Source organism: Plectropomus leopardus, chromosome 5 (genome assembly GCF_026936395.1).
Source record: "Plectropomus leopardus strain MGB_pleo_1.0 chromosome 5, ASM2693639v1, whole genome shotgun sequence".
In the NCBI taxonomy this organism is placed as follows: Eukaryota; Metazoa; Chordata; class Actinopteri; order Perciformes; family Serranidae; genus Plectropomus; species Plectropomus leopardus.
The window spans coordinates 32,866,089-32,888,909 of record NC_142180.1 but is presented as its reverse complement, the minus strand read 5'-3'; the positions used below and the strand labels follow the sequence as shown (position 1 = coordinate 32,888,909).

Below are 22,821 nucleotides of genomic sequence, written 5' to 3'. Positions count from 1 at the left end.
GGGAGGAGGGAAAGAGAAGAAACATACTTCTGAATGTCTTGCCATTTTGACTGAAAAAAACACCACAGCAGTTTTAACCAAAGACAGCGTTTCTGTGAGCGCCAAGCTAAAGGGGAAGCTGTGAGCATGAAGTCCACAGAGCTGCACAAGTAGCTCAAGCAAAGGCTAAATCCACACTAATACATTATCATTTTAATGTGGCATTTTAAAACAAAAATGATGTTTGTCCTCACATCACCTAACCATTCATGTAGACTGGAATGCACGTGATGGTGTAAAAAGGACACAGAGTCTACTCTGTGGTTCGTGAATTAGTTACAGAATATTAAAGTTAAAGTAAGCAATGGTGAAAAGCAAGACCAGAGATTTCTTTGCTTGGACCAACAACTAGTTGGAACTGTTACTCAGTGTGAGTTTAAGTCAAGGTAACAGAAGACAGATCGGTAGTCTTTCAAAAGCAAATACGCACACATATTGGAGTGGTAACGGGAGCATCAGCCATCACAGGTGAATCCATGGCAATAATAAATGAGCGTATTTTAGACTTATTGTAGGAGCTGAGCTGGAAATTCCAAGATTAAACAAAAATACACAGTCTTACCAAAATGTATGCCATATGCATGAACACAACCACAATTATCAAAAAATTAAGAATGAAAAGCACGTAAAATGCACCAAACAGTCCCTAAGGGTTAAATTTCTCAATATTTTTATATTATCAAAAAGAAAGAGATTTGGGATCTTTTTTAGAAATGCTTCTTTTCCTCTCAGTGTCTGAAGGGGCGTGTTAACGTCTGTGTTTGATTGACAGTACCTGGCAGGCTGAGCCCCAGCAGGGGAATGAGAGACAAAGTAAACAAATCTCCCCTGAAGCCTTCATGTCATAGACAGACGGGTTATCGTTAGTGGTATTAAAGAGTGAGGACCATACCAGCATCTAGCTGAGCCAAAGTGACATGCAGGGACATTTACATGCTGCCCTGATGAATGATTGTTGGTTGCTCATTTAGCTAAGGTGCAGAACAGATTTATGTTCAGTGAGATAAGAAAGAGACTTAGGTAAGAAAGCTAATGTGTTTGTTGCTCAGAGTCTGCGGCTTTTGCATTGTGAAGCTGCTGTCTGACTCAGTGTGACCATCTGCTCCGCCTATGATGCAACGCCGACGTTGCTGCTTTATGCAAATATGGTTTAAAATGAAGCCGTTTGTTAAGGACTGGATCGATGTTTTTCACGACATTTATGTGATGGAAAAACGTACAGTCATTGCAAACCTTGAACAGGATAAGTTAAAAAGCAGTTGGGCATCTTGGACTGAATATATATGCACATTTAGATCTCAGAAGATGTGATTCTAACTTCACTTCTCTTAAGTTTATATTGAGTTACTCAAGTGCAAACTGTTCATAGGTTGTGATTCTATTGTTTAATTAGAAATATGTGTATGCATTCGGACCTTCTTTCAAATCACTGTTTATATATATATATATATATATATATATACAGTAAATACTTTTTAAAATAAGTAATGTTCTTGTTTTCAGATTTTTTTTCATAGGAAAACACAGGGCAGGTGATGCGCACAGCAGATATGTATGCAGTTGCAGACAAAAAACATGCAATTTAATTTCAGTTGGACTTCATGCAGAGACCTCACTGGTGACAAAATTCATCCAATCAACAATCACTTGCAGTCTTTCATGATTAACCTGATTCCTAAAGTCAAATACACAAATTACAATTAACATTCCCAGCCATCAAACATTCAAGTGTTCATTCCTACCTGTGCGTGAGTATTGGGTCGTTGGCTACTGTCCTTGTCCCCAAATGTTTTCCTGCAATTCTCCAGCCACTACAGGGTTGGGAGGACAGGAATGGGTTAGAAAAGACAAAAACATAAGGATTAGGAAAGAGAGGGGAAGACTGGTAACAGAAGCAAAACAAGAGGTTTTTTTTGATACTCTGTTGGACGTCTGCATCTACATTTGTGTACGTATATAATAAAGGCTGGTCGGGGAGGAGATTTAATAAAAGTGTTGTACTTAGCGAATTAAAGAAGGCCTGTTTCAAAGCACAGGGTAGTATCTAGCCCTCCAGGGACCATTGCCGTCTCATTCAATTAGCGCCCCAGCATCCCAGAACCCTCTGCAATCTCATCTGTTCTCTTCCTTCCCTTCCCCCCTTCGTTCCTCCTCCCACCCCTCACAGCTTCTTCTGCCTGGCCTTCTATAACTGATTTAGGAGTGCTGAGGGTTATTTTTATCCCTTCAGCAGGGGATGTCACTAGTGATGCAGACACTAACGGCAGCTAAATGTACTCATACCCAACACTGATTCGATGTCCGCCCTGCTGATGAGACAGATCGGAGCATATCTTGTACAGCATCAGCTATTCGTCTCTGTGTCGTCTCAGAATTTCTTTGGAGCGATGGCATAAGGATAAAGGGCAATTTACACACACTTCCTAAGCCCATCTCTCTTGAGATGAGAAGCCACTGTGAGACAATTTACTTACACACACACACACACACACACACACATATCCTGACACAGCAACTTAAAACTGCAGTTGTGGCAGCCTTAAGAATCATGGAGGATGCAAGGCAACGTGTCCTGAGGGGGAAAAGGTTAAAAGAGAATAAGAAAGTAGATATGGCGAGTGCAGATTATGTGGTGACTTACAAGCTCTGCTGCTTCTCTCTTGGCATTGTAGGTGTCCAGGTGTTCCTGCAACTCCAGCACACTAAACTTCAGAGTCTCCAACAGTCCACAAGAGACCAGCTACAACAGCAAGACAGGACACCACATACATTAACCCACAACAACAACCAATACATACACAGTACATGACAGAGAAATATCTACAGCAGGACACACAAAAACATTGAGGAATATGCACAACATGCAGCACTAATTTTTTAAATAACAGGTAATAATTGGTTACTGCTGCTACATTATTGTGTTTCAGCTCAATTAGTTTTATCATAATTGTTGTAGACAAACATGCAGAACAGCCTCACCGTCTCTGCATCCAGGAGCACAGTGGGGCACTGCGAGCGAGACGTCATGACTTCCAGGGAGCTGAGGAACTGATTACCCATTCGCTGGAGCCTTTCCCCGAGGAAGCGAACAGATGAATGCGTAATGGAGCCAAATTTCCTCTGAATGCCCTGTATTAAACATGATGTAGAGTAGAAAGAAAAGAAAGAAAGAAAAAATAGTGACAATGATCACCAGTAAACAATATTTTATAAGTGCATCCATTCTAGCCAAAAATGCAAATATATCAAAGAAAAAGCACTTTAAAAGGTTTTTACCTGAAAGAGTCTGGAGAACACGTGGAACGTGTAAACAGCAGAGGAACCATCTGTATCTGACAACATCTGGTTGACATGGCAACGCCAAGCATCCTCCTCATTGTCATAGGCAACAGGCTGGAACGCTGCCAGGATGGCAGAGAGGAAGGGCGAAGGGGGCGGAGAGGCCTGAATCTCTGGGAAGCAGTCTGCGTCACCTTCATCTTGACTGAAACACACACGGGGGCCAATAAGCTACAATTCGACATGTTCTACACTCCCCTCAGTCTTTACTGAAGGACAAAATGTAAACACGCACACATGCTCATCCTCACTCGCTGCAAGTAAACAACCTCACGTCGCTGTCTCTCTGCCTCCCTCGCAGCAGATTTTGCTGCAGTATATTGAGAGCTCTAATCTACTGCAGTGCTCGAGCACAATAACAACATTGGAGCTATTAGCATTTTAGCATCATGCAAACCTGTCTCTCTCTCTTCTCTCTCTCTCTCTCTCTCACAGACACACACACACACACACGTTCAGATACTCACAGGCCTGTAGGACCAAACAGCCTGAAGAAGCAGACAGAATATAAGTATCTAAAGCCTGCACTGCCAAGCGCGGCAGCCGACACAGCCTCTGTCCTCATCCTCACCCCAACTATCGCTCCTGTTTTCTCTTTCCCTCACTCTCTCCCTTCGTCTGCAGCTCGACTGTGCTGCAACTGCTAACAGCACTAGCGCACTGCACTCCCATCCCACACAGGACTGCAGAGAGCTCTATACCAGCTAGGCATCGGCACACACCGACACATACACACACACTTCTGCAAAACAGAGCCAGCTCCCGACCTCACAGTGGTGGAACACTGCTGAGTTGTTTTTGTCTTGCTCTCTCCCACTCACATAAATCCTCACACATCGAAAAAACTCTGCACTGGTTAGTGTCCTGCTGTTTTCAGACAATCACTCAGAGTGCACCCCACTAACGCGCTCGCTCATCAATCATGCGTGGCTTAGCTAATGAAAGACCCTCAGTGAAGTGATGCATGTCAGTATAAGGCTAAGTGAGTGAGTGGATGTATGTGCCTGTGTGTTTGTTCAGTGTACTTTAAAACCAGGAATTTATAACTGTCCTCCAGCCAGAGTTGGCCCACCTTGAGTAGGGAACGTCTAACAGTGGACTGGAGCCAGCCTACACTGGCCCACCTTCATAGTTTCAGCCCACACTGGAACCAAGCCAGGGACGATGTCACCCAACAGACCATCGCGACCATCGTCATCTCACAGAGGCACTCCTCCCCATATTCTGTAATCCATCTACCTTCATAAGCAGCCCCACCAGAACTACAGTTTAGCCAACTAATACAGCTTTTTTCACAATAAAAACATTAAAAATTATCATGTAAAAGTTTGATATTTGACTGCTATCTTACTTTTAATAGTATTATCAAGTGGGTTTTATCCATGTGAAGATGCATTCTATGTACTCTGTTCTGATCTTATCTTATCTTTACACGCACGTTTTATTATGTCTTGATATATCTTAATATTATGTCTTCTGCAAGTCTTTTCATGTGAAGCTCTTGGTGCATGTAATTTCTTTGTTGTAAAGCAAGCTGGCCTGCATTTCTTGTATAAAAGGTGCTAAACAAATTAAGCTTATATTATTATGATTATTATTATTGTCAGGGAAATTGTTCTTTATTATAGGAGTGCAGACATTTCTTTCTTTAATGGGCAGTTCCAGTCAGGATTAGCAGAGGTGGTAAAACTCACAAGGTTTTCTTTTTTTCTCCAAAATTGCAACGTGCTGGCTGCTCTAATTAATAACTCCAAAAGGAACATACGGTGTGATCAATCACTCACTCAATCAATCAATCACTAGCTGAGCTGAATCGACACTTCTTGATGCATCTCGTCTTGTCACCAAGTTACTCGCTGAAACGCCTCGCTCATCAAATATGTGGCCTTTGCTGTTTGATGCAACACTCCCGCTTGTTTTCCCTGACTCTTCATAAGCCTGATATTATATTTAATAAAAAAAATGTAATAAATTCTTCTGATGTCAGAGCAGGCGCTCTTGATTTCAGGCGAGGCTGTGATAAGACTTCTCATTTTCAGCTTTCTATTTTACATCACTGCTCATGGCTTTCCAGTACCTCTAATATATTATGAGATCTTTGCTATTTTGCCCTCACATGAACTGTTCTGCAAACTAAATCTTTTAAAACTAACATTATTGGTGATCCATATGTTTTGCTTTGATTTATCAACTGGCTCAAACTATATGCATGTAAAGCAGTTCCATTTATCACTGACAGTACCAAATGTTTAGGGTAACTTCACTTTCTCATGTTTTTGTGTCTAAGTCACTAATGGAAACAAAACTTTTTTAAATTTGTCCACTATTGAACGAGAGCACTGCAGCTGGCAGTGACTTAACAGGCTGCAATGTTACTACTTGGGGCAAGTTCACAACTACAATTGACGATGAAAAGTGCTTGTTTTTGGCATCAATAGGCTTAGATTGATATTTCAAATTTCTCACAACTTATGGAAAGCATCCCTAAAGAGATAAAAGTTTTTGTTAAGAGTTAATCCTCTTTGTTTAACCAGAAACAGCCACCATCACCAAACCCATCAGATTACCTTTAAATAAACTGTATTTTAACCTAAATTAAATGTACAGAGCCAGCATATTTCACATCTAAGTAGGTAACTTAAAGGTTTAATTCAACCAAGCCAGAGTTTATGATTGTTGGAGTAGTGGAGCGACGAAGCAATAATATTTCGGTGCATTTTAATTTTAGTTTTTGTCAGCTTTGAATGAAGTATGCTTTACAATGACAACATACATTTATTTGTATGGAGTCTGTTGGGTCTGGAAATGACAATTCCTACGTTGTTTCTGGTTAAACAAAAATGATCTCAAGAAAAAAATGTCTATCTCTGAAAAGATCCTCTCCAGAGTGTTTCCAGACACCAAGTACAATAATCTGAGCCTGTCAGTGGCAAAAATGAACACTTTTAAAGATTAACTGTAGGTGCACAGAAAGTATGGTAAAATTGCAGCTTGTTTTGCCGTCTGCATCGTTGTTGCTCAATTCTGAAACAATTTCACAAGTTGTTTCGATTGGACACAACATGGAAAAATAGGGTCAAGATTGAAACATACCAAACTTTTCATTTAACAATACAAGTATAAACTCAAGTGGTCTGTTTTTGGTGGGTCCCAGAAGTCTAAATGCATGTTAAAAAGCCAAGTGACCACTATTAATTTGTCCTTCAGGTTACAGATATTAGATGATTTATACAGATCACCGACGTCATTCATCTTTTCAGATTCCCTGTAAAACTTTGTGGAGGTGTTTAGATCCAGAACAATCCACTCACCTGGACATGCCAGAGAAGTCCGCCTCCTCCTCCTCACAGCGCTCATCCAGCTCCTTCAGGGCCTGAGTCACATCTTCCTCCCAGCCAGACCCGCAGGTGCTGTCTGGGTCTGGATCTGGATCTGGCTTCGTCTCCGGTGGCATGGGCAGGGGCAGAGACAGAGGCAGGACTGTTTGGGGGTCCTCCTCACAGAGGGACCCCGGTGGAGTGTCTATGGCCGGCGGGGGAGGGGGGGCTGGATCCAGGTCTTCCTGAGGGTCCTGAGTCTCCTGGGGTTCCTGAGCATCCTGAGAATCCTGAGGGTCCTGTGAATCTTGGAGGTCACACAGTTCTGAGGGGTCAGAGGGCAGAGGGGGGGCGCTGCAAAACCCCGTGTCCTCGCTAACGCTGCTGCTCAGCTCGTCTGCCGCCGTCATGCTTACGGCATCCTGTAACACAAGCCAGAGGGGGGCGCTCAGGTGCGGTTTGGCAAACACACGCAGTGCATGAACATTATCTTTTTCTCAACAGTCAGATTACCTGGTTGTCATTACAACAGCGGCTCGAAATATCAATTTGAGAACACATTCACACCCGAGCCTCTATTATAGGTTAAATTAAGACTTCTATAGCCTACGCTTAAGAACACATATTAGTTTCAATTATACAAGAGGGACTTCAGAGTCAGCACTTTTTACGAGGTTCGCTTCCTGGGAGATTGCTCTTTATGTCACTCTATAAGCTAAAGCCTCTCATGAGAAATTAAAGAAAAAGAAAAGAATCAATAAACAGCAGCCAATATCAATCTATCACTGAAATGCCATTAAAAACTTGACCTCAATGCTAATAAAACAGCAGCAACGCGGTGAAACGACAAGGGACTGAGAGCTAACAGGACAGCAGATAAATCAGATCTAACGTTTACACTTTGACGCATCTTACATGGTCAGATTTATGACCTGCACTCCGTAACTACATATAAATGATGGACTGTAGTGGCATAACAAATTCACCAAACATCAGTAATCAACAGTGAGCGCACTTTAAGTGAGGGAACACCATTTATATTTGATTAAATTAGAGCTAAAACCAGTTACAGAGTCTGACTCACACACGGGAAACTCCAGATAAATTCCAAATGTAAAGCAACCATGTAGATTTAAAGCACTTACATGGAGGAGGGATATTTTGGGAGATAGCACAGAGAAGGGGTTTTAATTAAGAGCACCTGTTTTCTTACTGTCTTGTTTTTTTATTTAAAAGTCTAATGCATTAAGAAAGCTGAGTGTGGCAGACAGCCAGTGCATCACAGAGGCAGCTGCCATATTACAGAAAGCTTTTAGAAGTGGTCGTGGTCATCCTGGAGGGAATGAGTAAGAGTATTGATGGTTTTATCTAGGGCTCATTACACTAAGAGCCGGGGCTGTGATGGGGGAGATGTCCTTGGGATGATATTGAGACCATCAGCTAGATCTAGAGTTCTTAGAAAGTTACATCCAGCCCTGTAAAACATCGTCACTGAGGGGAAGAACACCTACTCTCATTTAGATGTATGAGACTATTCTTATATCAATATATTTCAACCTATGAAACCTGAGCAGATTGGCCTTATTTCTTTCAAAAACATAAGAAAAAGGCACTTAGCAACTTTATATAACCCCAAAAATTCCATGAAATTAGTAAAAGTTACAAGATAATTTCCTGAAAATTAGCACAAAAATGTAAATAAATAAATAAATAAAGGAAATTAAGTCAAATAAATAATTAATAAATATCTAATTATAATAAAAATAATTATTATGTTTCTTGACATTTTGACCTTTTTGTGAATTTTCTAGTAATTTGCTCTCTTTCCTTGTTCAGGTTATTTTTCTTGGCACCTTTTACTCTTTTTTTGCAATTTGTGGGACATTTCTTGTTAAGTTGCTCATTGCCTATTTTCCCTGTTTTAAAAAGAAATCAAACAAATTCCATAGAAAGTAATATTGTAAAGTAAGTAATTACTTACATTTAATAATAAATGTAAAAGGTAATATGCAATGTATTACATTTTGAAATTAACTTGCCCCACACTATATCCATCTATGCTCTCACTAAAGCCACCAGACTCTTTTGACAAAAACAATAATTTTACCTCACAGAACACAGGAGCTGTTGGTTGACTGTCGCCTTGATCGGTTAGTTTGGTTGGGTTAGTGTGGGACTTTAGTGAGTCCAAACTAACACTTAAAAACACCAAAGTCAGACAATAACACACACACACACACACACACACACACACACACACACACACAAAAAGACTATATATTTTACTCCTGCTCTGTCCACAGAAGTAACTTTCTTAGCTTCAGTGTGGGTACTCCTGTATCTTTTTAAAACCATCGACCACTGTAGGTAATACACTGACTACATATAATTACCACATACAACCCCACTTCCAAAAATCAGAACTGTCCCTTTAAAGGTAAAAGATTTGGTTCTGCAGTCACCTCGATGTGTGCAAATGTAAATCAGGACAACAAAATTTACTCACCATTGTTAGTTTAAGTGATAAACGTCAGTAGCAGCAGATAGCAAAGCTGTTCATCACAGGCTATGGCATGTTAATATGGTAGCATTATTGAAGGGGTTTAATTGGCTAGAGCACCACTGTTTTTCAGTTAACTGCATTTTTTAAAGTGAAAACACCACTTGTAATGGACTCATACTCACACATGCTTCTGCCGAAGATAAGGCAGCTGGTGTCCATTTCACAAGTTTTTAATGGAGGATTTAGTTGGAATGGTCAGTTGCTGTGTTATTGGAGGTGAGCAGTGACAGCTAACCTGAGGTGAGCTTTTGTTTTAATCTCTCCCCAAATCACACAAGCAAGCAAGCCCCATCACTTGACTAATCACCAAATATACCATTAAAGGAGCAAGAGCTAGCCTTCAGCACCCAAACCCAGAGCAAAGCACCAAAGCGAGCAGCGGGCAGAAGGAGTCAGAAGCAGCAAAAGCATCACTAAATGTCTTCACCCAACAGCAGGCGGACACAGTGATTATAGAACCAGCACTTTTGCCCCATCCAGACCTCCCTGGAGGTCGCTGATCCTCTCTCTCAACGACAGACAAGCCAAGAAGTAAAGTAGAAGCAGATAAAGATTGAACAGAAAGAAAAAGGCAAGCTAGAAAGCACCCGAGCACCACAGTTTATTGCTGCCCCCAATTGATCGCACCTCAGGCAGCTGGCTGCTGGTGCTGTCTGAGTGGGCCATCTCCAACATGGGGCTATCCAGTCGAGGGAGGGAGGGCAGAGAGGGCAGAGAGGGCAGCACAGTTGCCTCCTCAGTCAGGGCACTGCTGGACAATTCTTGAGACTGCTGCAGGGAGTCCACATGGTTGGATGCGGTGTCGTCGGTAGCGGAGTCACTGTTCAGCTGGAGAAGAAAATCATCAGGACTAGTTAGCGTCTCTTTTGTGACCCAGTAAAAACACAACAGAGAAGGGTGAATTCACAAAGGATTGCTCGGCTTTTGTGGCCAAAAACTCTTCACAAATCCGACGAAAAGCCACAGAAGGGTCAAATGCAACTGCGCTGCCGAGCAAATAGTATCTTGGTGTTCCTGTGCTAGTTGCACATATTTAAATTATGTAATATTCATACATTTGGTGCAAAATAAGCCTCTTTCTGTGCAAATGAGCCACACTGCAAAAACAGTCCAATTTGTAAAGATTGCACTACCCTCATAAAGTTGCAGTGAAGTTAGTGTCCTCAGAGCAGGTGGTACCTAAAGGTAGTTTCAAGGTTTAACGTTGGTTTTTATCCTTTGTAATATGTGAAACGTCTTTGAGTTCCTTGAGCACTCTATAAATAAAATGTATTATTATTATTATTATTATTATTATTTTATTGTCATTCTGTAGATGTTGACATGCAAAAAAAATTAAACTTGTGACTCAGGCCCAGCATGAAGCATGTACAAAGTAACTGTCAATAAACAACTTAATAAATAGATAAATAAAACTAGAAATAACTAAATACTTGACATTTATATCTAAAATAAATAAGGGGAATCATGTCTGGACTTGGACGGCCAGGAATGCCTCTGCACCTGTAGCCTGAAAGTCTGAACATTTCCGTTTTCTTCTTCTACTGTGATCTTTGCACAAAGGCAGTATTGACAATATGCCACACGGATAATTGAAATCAGATGCAAAATGTAATACCATTAGTGCAATATCTTTTGTGAATCGGACTTTGAGGCAAGGCAGATGGCAGTTGCAAGTGATGTGTAATTCATGGTGCTCTCGACGACTGCGTTCTTTGTGAATTCACTTGAGATTACACATCGTCTGATTTGATGCAAACTTTCATTTAAAATACACTAAATAGACTAAAGCTGTCACTTTGTCAACACACACTGCACAAAACGTACATTAGGAGCATTTCTAAGAACTGTTTATACAGATTTTGTTTTTTCAAATTTATGTTTAAATTGGTAGGTGTCTTCTAACATATGCCAAAGAGATCCTTTACTAACCCTCATTACACTGATTCATTTTTTAACACTCCATATAGCTTTGCTTTGGGGAACAATGTATTTCTATGATTTGCTGGGTTTCATATGTTAATATGCAAGGAGTTTTTTTTACTAGAGCTCATGATTAGTTTGGAATCAATTGACCACTTGAAATTACAAATTATGCATTACTTTAATACTGAAAGTCATTTCACTATTTGCAAGTCCAAAAGGTTTTAATAGTAATGGTTTGTGTTGCTTATTATTTGCAGTTGAACAACAAAAAAAGACGTTACCCATGTTTCTGTATCAAGCGGAGCATGACATTTAGTCATTTTAGTCTTCCATTCAGCACTTTAAAATTACTTCAGGCAAAAAGTAAGATCATGCCAATGTCAATAATAGTAATTATATTTAACACTTAACGCTTTCAAAATTCTGTTTGAATACACACATGTAAGCTGCATGCTCGTTTTTTCTACTGGTACAGAGTAGTGCTACAACAAACATTTTGGGGGCAAATATCCACTAGAGGCAAAAGCTCATTCTCTCACCGTGCACTACCAAGATCAAGAGGAGCAGAGAAAGAGAGAAAGAAAACAGCCCCGTTAAACTGACGTAAAGCATTTATATTAATGGAGTTATTGTTGGTAGCTTGGGAAAAGACCTTGTTTGCAAAGCAAAAAGAAAGCAAAGAAGGGTTAGACAAGCGGGCATAAATGCAAAGAAACGTGCTGTTATTCTGAATACTAACACCTGTCATATTTTATATTTGTATTACATTTTAGGAATTTTATTCAATTCTAAAAATGTAAATCATCTCTGGTTGATAAAATGATCAATTATCAGTGATTTACGTTGAGTGAATGTGAACTGATTTACTTGTGTTTTCCTAAACTGTACTTACCTATCGGAAAAAACAAAACAAATATGGGAAAGAATAATAGCATTATTCTAGCAGTCAGAGGAAGAGGGACTGGGCTGAAGGTTTGAAGGGGGCATCTACCACCAGCGAAGAAGCAAGCATCTAGCCCCTGTCCACCCTGGCAGCAGGTCCAGCTCAGTACGCACACACACACACGCACACCATGCCAGCGGGCTGTGTGAGGAGCATGGTGGGTTGGATTTGGAGGGGGGGACCCTAACTAGAGTGAGACTTACAAGGCCAGAGCGGGTGAGAATCTGGCTAGCGCTCAGTACCTCCTCCTCAGACGATTCATCCGTGTCCTCGTGGTTGGTGAGGTTGAGGCTTGGCGTGCTGCCAGTGTACTGACACTCCTGCAAAGACGGCGTGTCCCCTTTGTCCATGCTCTCCAGGGAGCGACGACGCACCCCCCAGTTGAAGTTGTCCATGCTCTCCCCCTGCAGGACAACCAAGACAACAGCAGTGAGACAAAATGCACACAGTAATAGGGTGTTGGGTGTTTTGTAAATCAAGAACACAAATTACAAGACAAACACATAATATATATATTAAAAAGGAGCTATTATGCTTATTTTCAGGTCAATGCGATGTTTTTAGAGCCTGTCTCTCTCAGTCTTCCTCCCCAAAAAAGCCCAGTCTGCTCTAATTGGTCAGCATTTCCGCTTCTTACATTTCTCAGTTTCCGTCTCTTCCATATCTTGGTGTCTCTGCATTGTCATTGCAGCATTTTATACCCTGAAAACTTACCAATAAAAGCTTATAAACCAAAATTCTCAAAACCAGACATGTTTAGGCATGAATATGATCCAAAATTGGGGAGAAATAATCAAAATTGGCAACCTAGATTTACATATTTCCCTGACAATAGCATGTAGCTACATGTAGCAGTGTATGTAATGAGCCTGGAGCAGCTAACCATATAAAGAAATCCATCACTGGCTGAAGTCAGCTTGTCTCAAAAACATTGGAAACAGAATATTTGGGCCTGAGATTTTTGCTGACTTCACATGTTTACCTTATTATTGAAAACTTTGGCCACCTCTGATGTAAACATAAAACATTGTAAAATATGACAGAAAACAAGGAAAAGCATAATAGCCCCCTTTAACATTCCACAAATGAAATAAAAAAACAAACAAATACATGAATGTATGAGTGAGTGAGATTATTCTCCTCCACATTTTTGGGATTGTGAATGATGCAATGATCTAAAACTATAAAAGAAAAGAGTTCACAACCATAGTAGCCACAATGTCAAATCAAAGAGCACTACAGCACTTTATTTGGTGACGACACAGGGAGACACCAGAGCACTGCAGAGAACAGTATCTCTAAAAAGCTTTGTGGCCCACAGACTTACCTGCAGCTCCTTGTGGCAAGAGAAGAGAATGAACAAGTATGTTAGTAGACTTGAGACAGTTAATAAAGACATGTTTCTACCAAAGCAGTCACGACAAACAGGACTCAAGTTGGACAAACAAAATATTAATGTTGTTAATCAGGAACAACACAATTAAATACAATACGGTCAAAAATAGAGATGAAAGGTAACTGAACTGCAAGTATTTGAATGAAAGTGAAAAACTGTGTGCAGCTGCACTCCATTTAAGTGGATTTAAAAATTGTGGTCTTTTAAAGATGACTTATGTAAACAATTATACTGTCAGTACACTAACTATCAGCCCCTACATATGTCTTTCAGTTGAATATCTTTTCAAAATAAAAAAAATGGACGTATTTTTATTCATATACGACTACTTCACCTTGACGCACACAAACAAGTTGTGTGCGTCAAGTTTACTCCAATTTCTCACCTCAGCATCCTCCAACTCCACATCTAAGAAGTCAAAGTCCTTAAAGACACCAAACTGCTGCTCGCTGCCCGTGTCCTCTCCCTGCACCTCCTCTTCTCTGACCACCTCCTCCACTGTGGGTATGAGACTGGTCTGCTGGTCTGAGGAGTCCAGATCCTCATTGGATGAGAATACCACCTGCATAAAAAGGAAGGAAAGAGACTCTTTGTTGTCAAGTAGTAAAATACAACTGCTGCATGACCATTCAAACAAAAAATAAATCAATCAAAATCAAAAACAGCAAAACAGTATATTAACCACAGCGGTATCCTGAACAGTGATTTTACAGAGACCTTGTCAGAGGCTTTAGAGTAGGAGAGGAGTCTTACAGATGGATTTTTGGGAATGCCAGACTCCGGGCCACATAAAGACAGGACATTCATCAGCCTCTCTCTGGTTCGTCTCTGAAACAAAAACATGATCACGATGAGAAAACTTCAACATATGTTACCAGGTCCATAAGCAACACTAAGAAAGAAAAAGCAAAAACACAACAATTATTTGCCATCAGTCAGTAGGTGTGTTACTCTCTGCCTGTTTAATTACATAATTTTGCTGCACCCTCCTCTTTTGCAAAGGTTTTGCTCTTTTTTTTCAATGAACCAACTCCTAATATTTGCATAACGAATGGAAACAAACAGAAATTTGTATTTCTTTTGCAGATGTTCTGAAAATTCTGTTGAATTTGTGTTTATTTTGGAAGTAAACCTATCTAATCCTGCCTGGATGAATTAAAGATGTCGGATGTCATGTGTCTGTTCGAGTCCGTACCTGAGAGAGTTGAGGCCTCTTCCAGCTTACTGGCACCAGACCGTTGGAGTTGGAGCCGGATGATGTGGAGGAGGTGCTCCTAGTTACAGCAATCACCTGCGGCTTTCCGTTCCGGCCTGCTGCAGTACGCTGGTCACCATATTTATGCCCTATAATTGGCGTCTATAGAGTCAAATAAAGCCAGTTAGAGATTAAATACTACAGAGCATACCCTTTGATCAAAAACACAGTAAAATGGAGTGTAAAAACAACTGCAGTGAGAGGACACTAACCTCTGAGATGTCAAAGTGGAAATCCAGAGTTTTGCCCGGCAGCTCCTTTGAAGAGTTGTTAAAAATGCGTGTAAAGGCGATTTCTGGAGAGCCGCATGACTCTGTGCTATAAGAGCGCTGCACATCGTCTGGAACGACAAGGCTGGCCGAGCGGGAAACCACCAACTTCAGAATGTTTTGAGCCTCTTTCCAATGTGGGCTCTGCAAAAACAAACACAGACATATAACGATCCCATTGTGAGAAATCAGAATGTGTAGGAGTTTCTGGTGAATATATGAATGTGAATGGACATATTTTTGTTTAGAGGGCCAAACCATCTCCAACCCACACAGCAGCTATAGACTTTATCTCTGAGGCCATTTGTATTTTGAACCATTTTCTACAAAGTATGGCCTATGTTAATGTCAGCGGACCTTAAAAGGATGTCAAAGAAACACAACTCAGAGTGCACGCTGATGCACATGCAGGGGTTTATTGTATACGCACAAACATAATGTTTTCTACAAAAGGCAATACTAGTAGTGAGCCAGTACAGAATCAGCCTGAGGCAATAATGGTACAGCAGCTGTACGATGCAGTGAGTGAGAAGCATATAGTTCCCTGAGTCAAGGCTGGTAAAAGGCTTCCATAAAGAGCTGTAGCTGCATCAAAGAGGACGCTAAAGAACAACCCTGTAAGATATGTATTACATACATCAGGCTGTATGTGAAAATACATACTATCACTGGACATACAGCAAACTGCAACTACGTGGTGCATGGGTGACGTTTTTGTCCACCAATTCCACTCAAGTCTTGGTGCTGCTACATGCAGAAAATAATGTAGTCAGTAATATAACAAATTCAAGGTTCAGATTGTAAGAATTAGGGGGATTTAGTAGCAAATATTGGTGGGGATTATAACATTTTTTCAGTGTTCATTGTTCAGGAATTATCAGCAGAAGTCTCTTCCTCTCCAAATCAAATGGGCCAGGTGATTTAAACGGTTAAAAAAAACACCAAATAAAGCAGTTTAACATTAAGAATCAATGTTTGGCATGTTTGAGACAGGTGGCTCTCCCACAACATGCTGTTTTCTGCTCACCCATTTTCTCTGATAACTTAATTTTCAGACGTTCAGGAGGTTTTCATGAGAGGTAAATTATCTGCAGAGGTCTCTTTCTCTCCAGAACAAATGGACCAGTGGATTAAACCAGTACAAACACAGAATAAAGCAATTTTACCTTTAAAAAATGAGGACTTGCTCGCTATGTTGATATAAAAGGTAACAAAAATACTTATTTTCAGGTGATCATACACTGAAGAATACATATTTACAACATTACATTTCATTACTACAAATATATCCCCATATATCCCACACACTTGACCTTAAATAATTCAAAATGTACTAAATAAGTAAATTACTTGACCTGATAAGCCATTAATTAAATCATAGGAATAACTGATAACGAGTAACTCGCACTGTGTCGATTGTGATACTTGATCAAAACCACACATGAAGTGCAGTGGAGGCTCACCTGAACATATTTGCCAATGATCTTCATGATCTCCAGGTTGAACTGTTTGACGGGGGCTGCTGATAGGTCGATATGACTCAGCAGGCTGTAGATGATCTGCAACAAGGACTGTTGCATGCTGGGAAGGCCCTTCTCCAGCAACTGAGAGAGACAGAACGGACACATTACCAGTTTGATCTTATCCTACGTGATCAAAAGCAACAAGTTCGATCTTCATCTTGCTTACCTCAGCCAAGTAAGTGACCAGGTTCAAGGTTATCTCAGCGAAGGCATCGTGGAGATAGCGACAGACCACGTTGATCCAGTTGGTGCAGTCGCGAGAGTAGCTGTGCGTGCTGTACAGGCTCATCATGTGGGCCAGGTTGGAGAGGGTGGCTGACTTCTCCTCGGCGCACAACTTGGCTATCTTATCAGCCGTCTCCTTACAGAAAGGAGTGGGGCTGTCAAAGTGCTGGATGAGATGTGGTAGGAGGCACAAGATGTTCAAAGGAAAACCTGCAGACACGACACAGGAAGACAGTGGACACAAAGAGTCACATAATGACCAACAAAGTCTGAAGCAATTACTGGTATCAATACAAGTGATGGCACACGTTAGCATGGAACTGAGCACTGAATGTAATAAATTGGGTTGCAGCAAACAAATATATCCGTTACTGAACTGTCTTTTCTTGAATAGTGATCAATTTATCAATGATACAGAGCTAAAAGTGACTTCATCATATCCAAACCGAAAGATATAATTTTACTTATAATGCAAGACCAACTTATGCAGCAAATTCTCAAGATTTGAGAACCTCGAAATTTCACATTCTTTGCATTTTTGCTTGAAAAATCAAACCAGGTGCTGATTAATTTCCTGTCAATCGAATTATCAATTAATTGATTAGTGTTGAAGCTTTACAATAAAAAAAAAAAAAAAGAAAAGTCTTTGCTCAACTGCGCTGGTATCAAAGTTACTCAAATCTTAGATTCAGATTTATTCTTTTCCTAATAAACAAATTACAATAAATGAATGTGCATTATGATGAACTTGAAAGCACAATGTTTCAAATTATAGAAACATTGTTTTTCCTTAATTTGGAATCACTTCACAGCAACAGTTCCCACGGTCATCTTTAGCGTCATACTTTTAAAAAGTGGTCAAGCTTTTCAGCGTTCTAATATATAATTATAGTATTAAAAAATAGAACACTAGAACACCATAAGTGATTTGATAAGATTTTCAAAAAATTACAAAAGAAGAGTGTCCTTGAGAAAAAAAAAACACCTCCACTTCTCCCAAATTTCCGCAAATTTAATTTCCTAAAGCGACAAATTCAAATCCATGATCAAGTCAGCAGCATGCATGTTATTCTCAGTCCCACACACTCACCTGCCACTTGTGACGGGTCTACCAGCGTATGTCTGGAGACGCTGATGAGCTTGCTGAGCAGGTGGATGGTGAGCTCCTGAGTCGAAGCGGAGGTGAAGCCCTTCAGGAAGAGCTGCAGCAGGCCGGGGAAGCTGTACCACTTTAGCTTGGCCTGGACCTTTTCCAGACGTTCCCGGCTGTCCACACGATCCAGAGGCAGCTGGCCCAGCAGCTTGTTGAGCAGCCGCAGGGCCAGCAGGTACTCAAACTCGTAGTCCGACTCGAGCAACGAGGCAGCGATCCAGAACACGGTGGCCATCAGATTTGAAGGGTCCACGGGGGGGATGGCGTCCCCTCCTGGACCCCCTCCTCCACCTAGAGATGATAAGCTCCGTGTGCGTGCCAGGTTTCCATGGCTACCACCAAGTCGGTCAGCAATATCTAAGGTGTTACTCCTCCGTCTGTCGGCTTTTCGTTCGCCCATCAGGCTGGCACGGAGGGAGTTGCTACGAGTATGAGCATAGTGGAACAGGCCACCGCTGTTCAGGTTCAGCTGGCCTGTGCTTTTCCTGTTGGCAGCAAACTTCGGCCCCAACAAGTGATCACGGGCAGAGGTTCTGTAAAGACAATGTCAAATCAATTTGTAAATAACTAACGTGGATAAGACAAACTTGGTGAAATAAAGAGTTTATCAGTGGGTGGACTTACTGCGCTAAGGCAGTGAGGAGGTCATAGTTTTTGACTGTGTCTGCTAGCGTGTCAATGCCCGACTCCAGTGTCAAGAGTAGTTCAATGACAAAGCCCTGAGGAGAAAAAACATTTGAGATCAGCCTCTCAGAAAGAAAAAAACATGACTCTGGATACCAGGGTGTTAAATGTCTCACACGCATCTGAATCTTTAAAGGGAGAGTTTTTATATTTTAAAGTTGGGTTGTATGAGGCACTTAACTACAGTTCCAGCTTTAAAATGTCAGGTTTCTGACAGTTCAAAGGGCTCTTTGACGGCAAGGTGATGTGATGATAATAGTCAAAATATAGAGTACGCTTTAACTGATATTGATTCTTTTAGGCAGCTAATCCACAGCAGGACATTGCTTTTCTTCTATGGAGAAACTCCTGTCTGCTTCTCCAAACTGGGGGCTTGCTGATCGCCGTCTACGGTCATTGACAAACTGACTTTGGATAAGTACCTCATTCAACCCCAATTTTAAAAATCTGAATTAGCTTTTTAAACAACATTGCAATTGTACTTCATTGTCATTGTGATTTTGATTTATATACAATAGGTGTTTTTCCAGGACACATTCCACCTTCACAAATGTTGCAGTTTTGGACTGAAACCAGCACTAACAGATGTATCTATTTATTTCAGAAGATATGGATCAGCTTTAAATGCAATCATGAGTCATTTTCTACTGGTTGAGCAATACTAAAGGGATTTAAACCAATGATTGGAACCAATGGTGATCTCACCTGAGCCTCCTCTCCTGGGTCTCCTACAGTCTCCACCAGCCGAGAGAGGATGTCAGACAGTGTGGCCAGAGTCAGAGGTTGCTTGAGTGCCCTGAAAATCTGGAATGAGCGACCAGCATAGTGGCGAGAAGAGCAAGACAGAGCTGTTTGTAGTGCTACTTCACTCAGCAATGACTCAAGCTGGAAACCTGAAAGGGATGCGCACACACAAGTTAATACGATAAAAGCTGTCGAAATTATATCTGTATTCCAAAATGAAGATCGGAAAATAAACAAGCAGCTATGGACCACACAAACCTGACTGGGAGTGTTTGAAAACGGTCACGACATGTCTGACAAAAACGCTCAGCTGGTCGGCGCTCTTGATGTTGGGGTTCTTGGGCGATACATCCTCGTGGTTCCAGAGGGGGCCTCGCTTTCTACAAGGCGAGCAAGACACACATCAGACAACATGACATTTTAAAGCTACAAAATTACACCGCACCACAAAATATTGGCTGATGTTATCACACCAGGCAGAAGGAGCCAATATGACACCAACCCGAAAATCAAAACCATGCAGTGTAAAAATACCCAGCCCTTTCAGACACTGCTGGAAGCATGAAAGCAAATAATGAAACAGAATGAAGAACATGGTGCAGAAGTGTTCATACATCAGTATGATTCAAACACGATACATACTATTTATGTAGTTATACACTGAGCCAAGTTAGATAGTCACAAGAAGTGGTAGCAATATGCCTCATTTCCACTGCATAATTTGGCTAAACTCAACTCAAAGTACTTTGTTTGTTTTCTTTTTTTGTTTTCCACTGCAGGTGTTAGCCCATCAGTGTAGGTGAGAAATCACAACTGATTGCCATACCAACAGCATGTGAAACTGCTGTGACAGTATCTTCAACGCAGCACTTGCAACTTCTGCACTTTGTCAATTGTTCAGCATAATGTATGTAATGTACAGCATAGCTTTGCAAGCTGCCGTTTTTCAAGCTGCTGTTACTTGACCGTTTGGGTCAAGTAACCTAAAAATTACTGCTTATTTTAGTTACTATCAAAGCATTTACTGTTATTTTTAGTTTTTTCAAGTTAGATATTTTTCTTTTAGTCTTTTTATGTCTCATTTTTTTTTCCTCATAATCTTTTTTTTTTCCAGTAGATCCACTACGACCTGTTGAAATGTGGACTGAGTTGCTTCCTGGGGTTGGAGGAGGGAAATATTGTTGTGTACTATTTATTAGTTTGTTTTTGATAGTTTTCCATGTTCCATTATTTAAAAAAAAAAAGTTAATTAAAAAAAATCAACTGCAGTTGCTGTTGACTGTATCTTGGCTATTTTTAAATTGCAGGTTTTTGCAAGTTGTTCTATGTTGAAATAATGAGAATTCTCTCTGACCGAATGGTGCTCTACAACGTTTAAATCCACTTTCTAGTATTGTCTCAGCTCACCTGAATTCTCCACCAAGGTGGAGCAAAAAAATACCAGGTACCATCTATAACTTTGTCTAATGGGAATCCAAACAAGAGCAGGTTGACTTGAGGACAGCCATGCCTTATCACGCAGTGGAAATCCGGTAATAGTAGCTAAATGGTGAATGTGTAATTTTTGTTCTGGAAGATACTTGTTTTAATAAAACGAGATCGTCTCACCTTGAGGTAATGAACTCAATGAGAGCTTTAACTTTCTCGTCCTGTTCAGCAGTGGCATCTACCTCACTGAGGAGTGAGGGGGAGAGGTGGGACAGAGCACTTCCCCCTGTCCCAAGACTTATACTGGACGACGTGGAGCTCGAGCTGAGGCCGGAGTCTGTCATTGGTGACGGCTGACAGTCTGGCAAAAGCTCCTGTACTCCTGTAGGAACAACAGACATTTGCATTTTACACACTGAGCTGTATGGTGTGCTTTAAAGGCATTTTTTGTAATGCACTTCACATTTGGAACAAATCTCAAAGTGCTACAAGATAAAAGCAATAATATAAACAAAGCAGATAAACACAACCAAAATAAAAGCATATTTAAAATTCATAAAAAATAAGAGCATACTTTTTAATTATATTTTAACAATAAAATATTTTAAAAATGTTTCTTGTTACAAGCATAAACACAGGTCTAACTTATCATGACTAAGTTTGTTTTTTCATCTGTGTTTAAAATTTATAAACAATAAACACACACTTGACATTCTGTAACAAGGAAACCTTCCTGTTTAGGGCTTGATCTTTGCTGCCACCCTGTGATCTGCTCAGGCAGTACAACACAAGTATGAGCAATATTTCTAGTTACTTCCTCTACAGACAAAGAAGTATTACCAAAGCTGGTAGGAAATCAGTTCAAAATCCTACTTGAACAATACTTTGATGTCCTCGTCTTTTCTGGTTCTGAGCTCGAAAGCAGAACTGACCTGTGAGGTTGATCTCTGGAACTACTGGCTTCACAGTCAGGACCCTTGGATCATTGTAGTCTCGGTTGCGTAACAGCACCATAGCCACAGACTGAACGCTGCTATTCCCTCCCTGGACGACGAGCAGGTGAAGCAGCAGACGTTTGCAGTGCTCGTACACCTCTGGGTGCTGGTGATCAAACCCTGGAAGAAGACACAAGGACAGGGAGCAAGATAAGACTTGAGCGAGTAGAAGAATAATTAAGTATGAAATCAGAAGTCACTCCTCCACTGGGTTCTTCTTTGTGTACCTTTTAAATAGTTTCCTTTTGAATTTGCTTATTTGGTACAAAAGATCGGGTTATTAAGGCACGAACATGAGGCACAAAAAGAAGAAAACAAAATCTGTTCCTGGAAGATACAAGCATCTAAAATATCAAGAATCAGGACATGAGTTACCTATAAAAATCGAATGTAGCAAGAGGTGCAGGTAGGCACTCCAGTCTACTTTGACCCCATGGTCCACAATTAGGTCTGTTAGAAGGATGACTGCAATGTTGCATCTGGAAAAACACAAGAGATGGGTTTCATTAGGCAAAGAACACAACTGAATAATGCAGAGAATGAGTAAAATAATAATAATAATAATAACTTTACTCATGTAGCACATTTACAGAGAAGCAGGAATGGGATACATAGATGTCGATATAACAATGGAAAGCCAAACAGTCCTGCTAAACACAAGCTAGAAGAAACCAGGGTAAAGCCAGAATAAAATTAAAACCAGAGGACAAATAATACAAGATGCAGGATGCATAATATCAACATAAAATAGTACAAAGAAATAGACCAGAAACAACATCAACGGAAAGAATAAAAGCAATAAAACCATAAATAAAAGGAAATAAAATAAACACATAAATTATTAAAAAGATAAAATTTAGTGTACCTGTGGAGCGCTACACCAGGGGTGTTTGTCTCTGGCAGGTAGTCCACAAGAGGAGACCAGCAGCCTCCTGTTGGAGGGAAGGGGAGAGGCTCCGGCCGGTTGTGATCCATCACTTTCAAACGCCAGTTAGCGTAAAGTGGCATGGAGTCACCTGGAG

The 22,821-nt window shown here is 40.7% G+C and overlaps 1 protein-coding gene across 4 annotated transcripts in view; it reads right to left on the bottom strand.

The window, feature by feature from the left end:
- Positions 1-22,821, bottom strand: part of fryl (furry homolog, like) — a 77,530-nt gene that overhangs the window by 6,353 nt on the left and 48,356 nt on the right. For 3 of the 4 annotated variants that reach the window (XM_088077986.1, XM_088077987.1, XM_088077988.1), the window contains 21 exons: positions 22,665-22,815; positions 22,175-22,278; positions 21,737-21,919; positions 20,985-21,186; positions 19,635-19,756; positions 19,338-19,525; positions 18,573-18,667; positions 17,886-18,481; positions 16,737-17,005; positions 16,511-16,651; positions 14,991-15,191; positions 14,719-14,880; positions 14,277-14,351; positions 13,909-14,085; positions 12,331-12,531; positions 9,886-10,086; positions 6,690-7,117; positions 3,316-3,523; positions 3,019-3,168; positions 2,681-2,779; positions 1,782-1,850 (listed from right to left, as the gene is read on the bottom strand). In XM_088077986.1, the coding sequence (XP_087934112.1) occupies positions 1,782-1,850; positions 2,681-2,779; positions 3,019-3,168; positions 3,316-3,523; positions 6,690-7,117; positions 9,886-10,086; positions 12,331-12,531; positions 13,909-14,085; positions 14,277-14,351; positions 14,719-14,880; positions 14,991-15,191; positions 16,511-16,651; positions 16,737-17,005; positions 17,886-18,481; positions 18,573-18,667; positions 19,338-19,525; positions 19,635-19,756; positions 20,985-21,186; positions 21,737-21,919; positions 22,175-22,278; positions 22,665-22,815 (4,022 nt within the window). Of the gene's footprint in view, positions 1-1,781; positions 1,851-2,680; positions 2,780-3,018; positions 3,169-3,315; positions 3,524-6,689; positions 7,118-9,885; positions 10,087-12,330; positions 12,532-13,908; positions 14,086-14,240; positions 14,352-14,718; positions 14,881-14,990; positions 15,192-16,510; positions 16,652-16,736; positions 17,006-17,885; positions 18,482-18,572; positions 18,668-19,337; positions 19,526-19,634; positions 19,757-20,984; positions 21,187-21,736; positions 21,920-22,174; positions 22,279-22,664; positions 22,816-22,821 lie in introns of all 4 variants that reach the window. The other variant, XM_088077985.1, reaches the window with a different exon arrangement.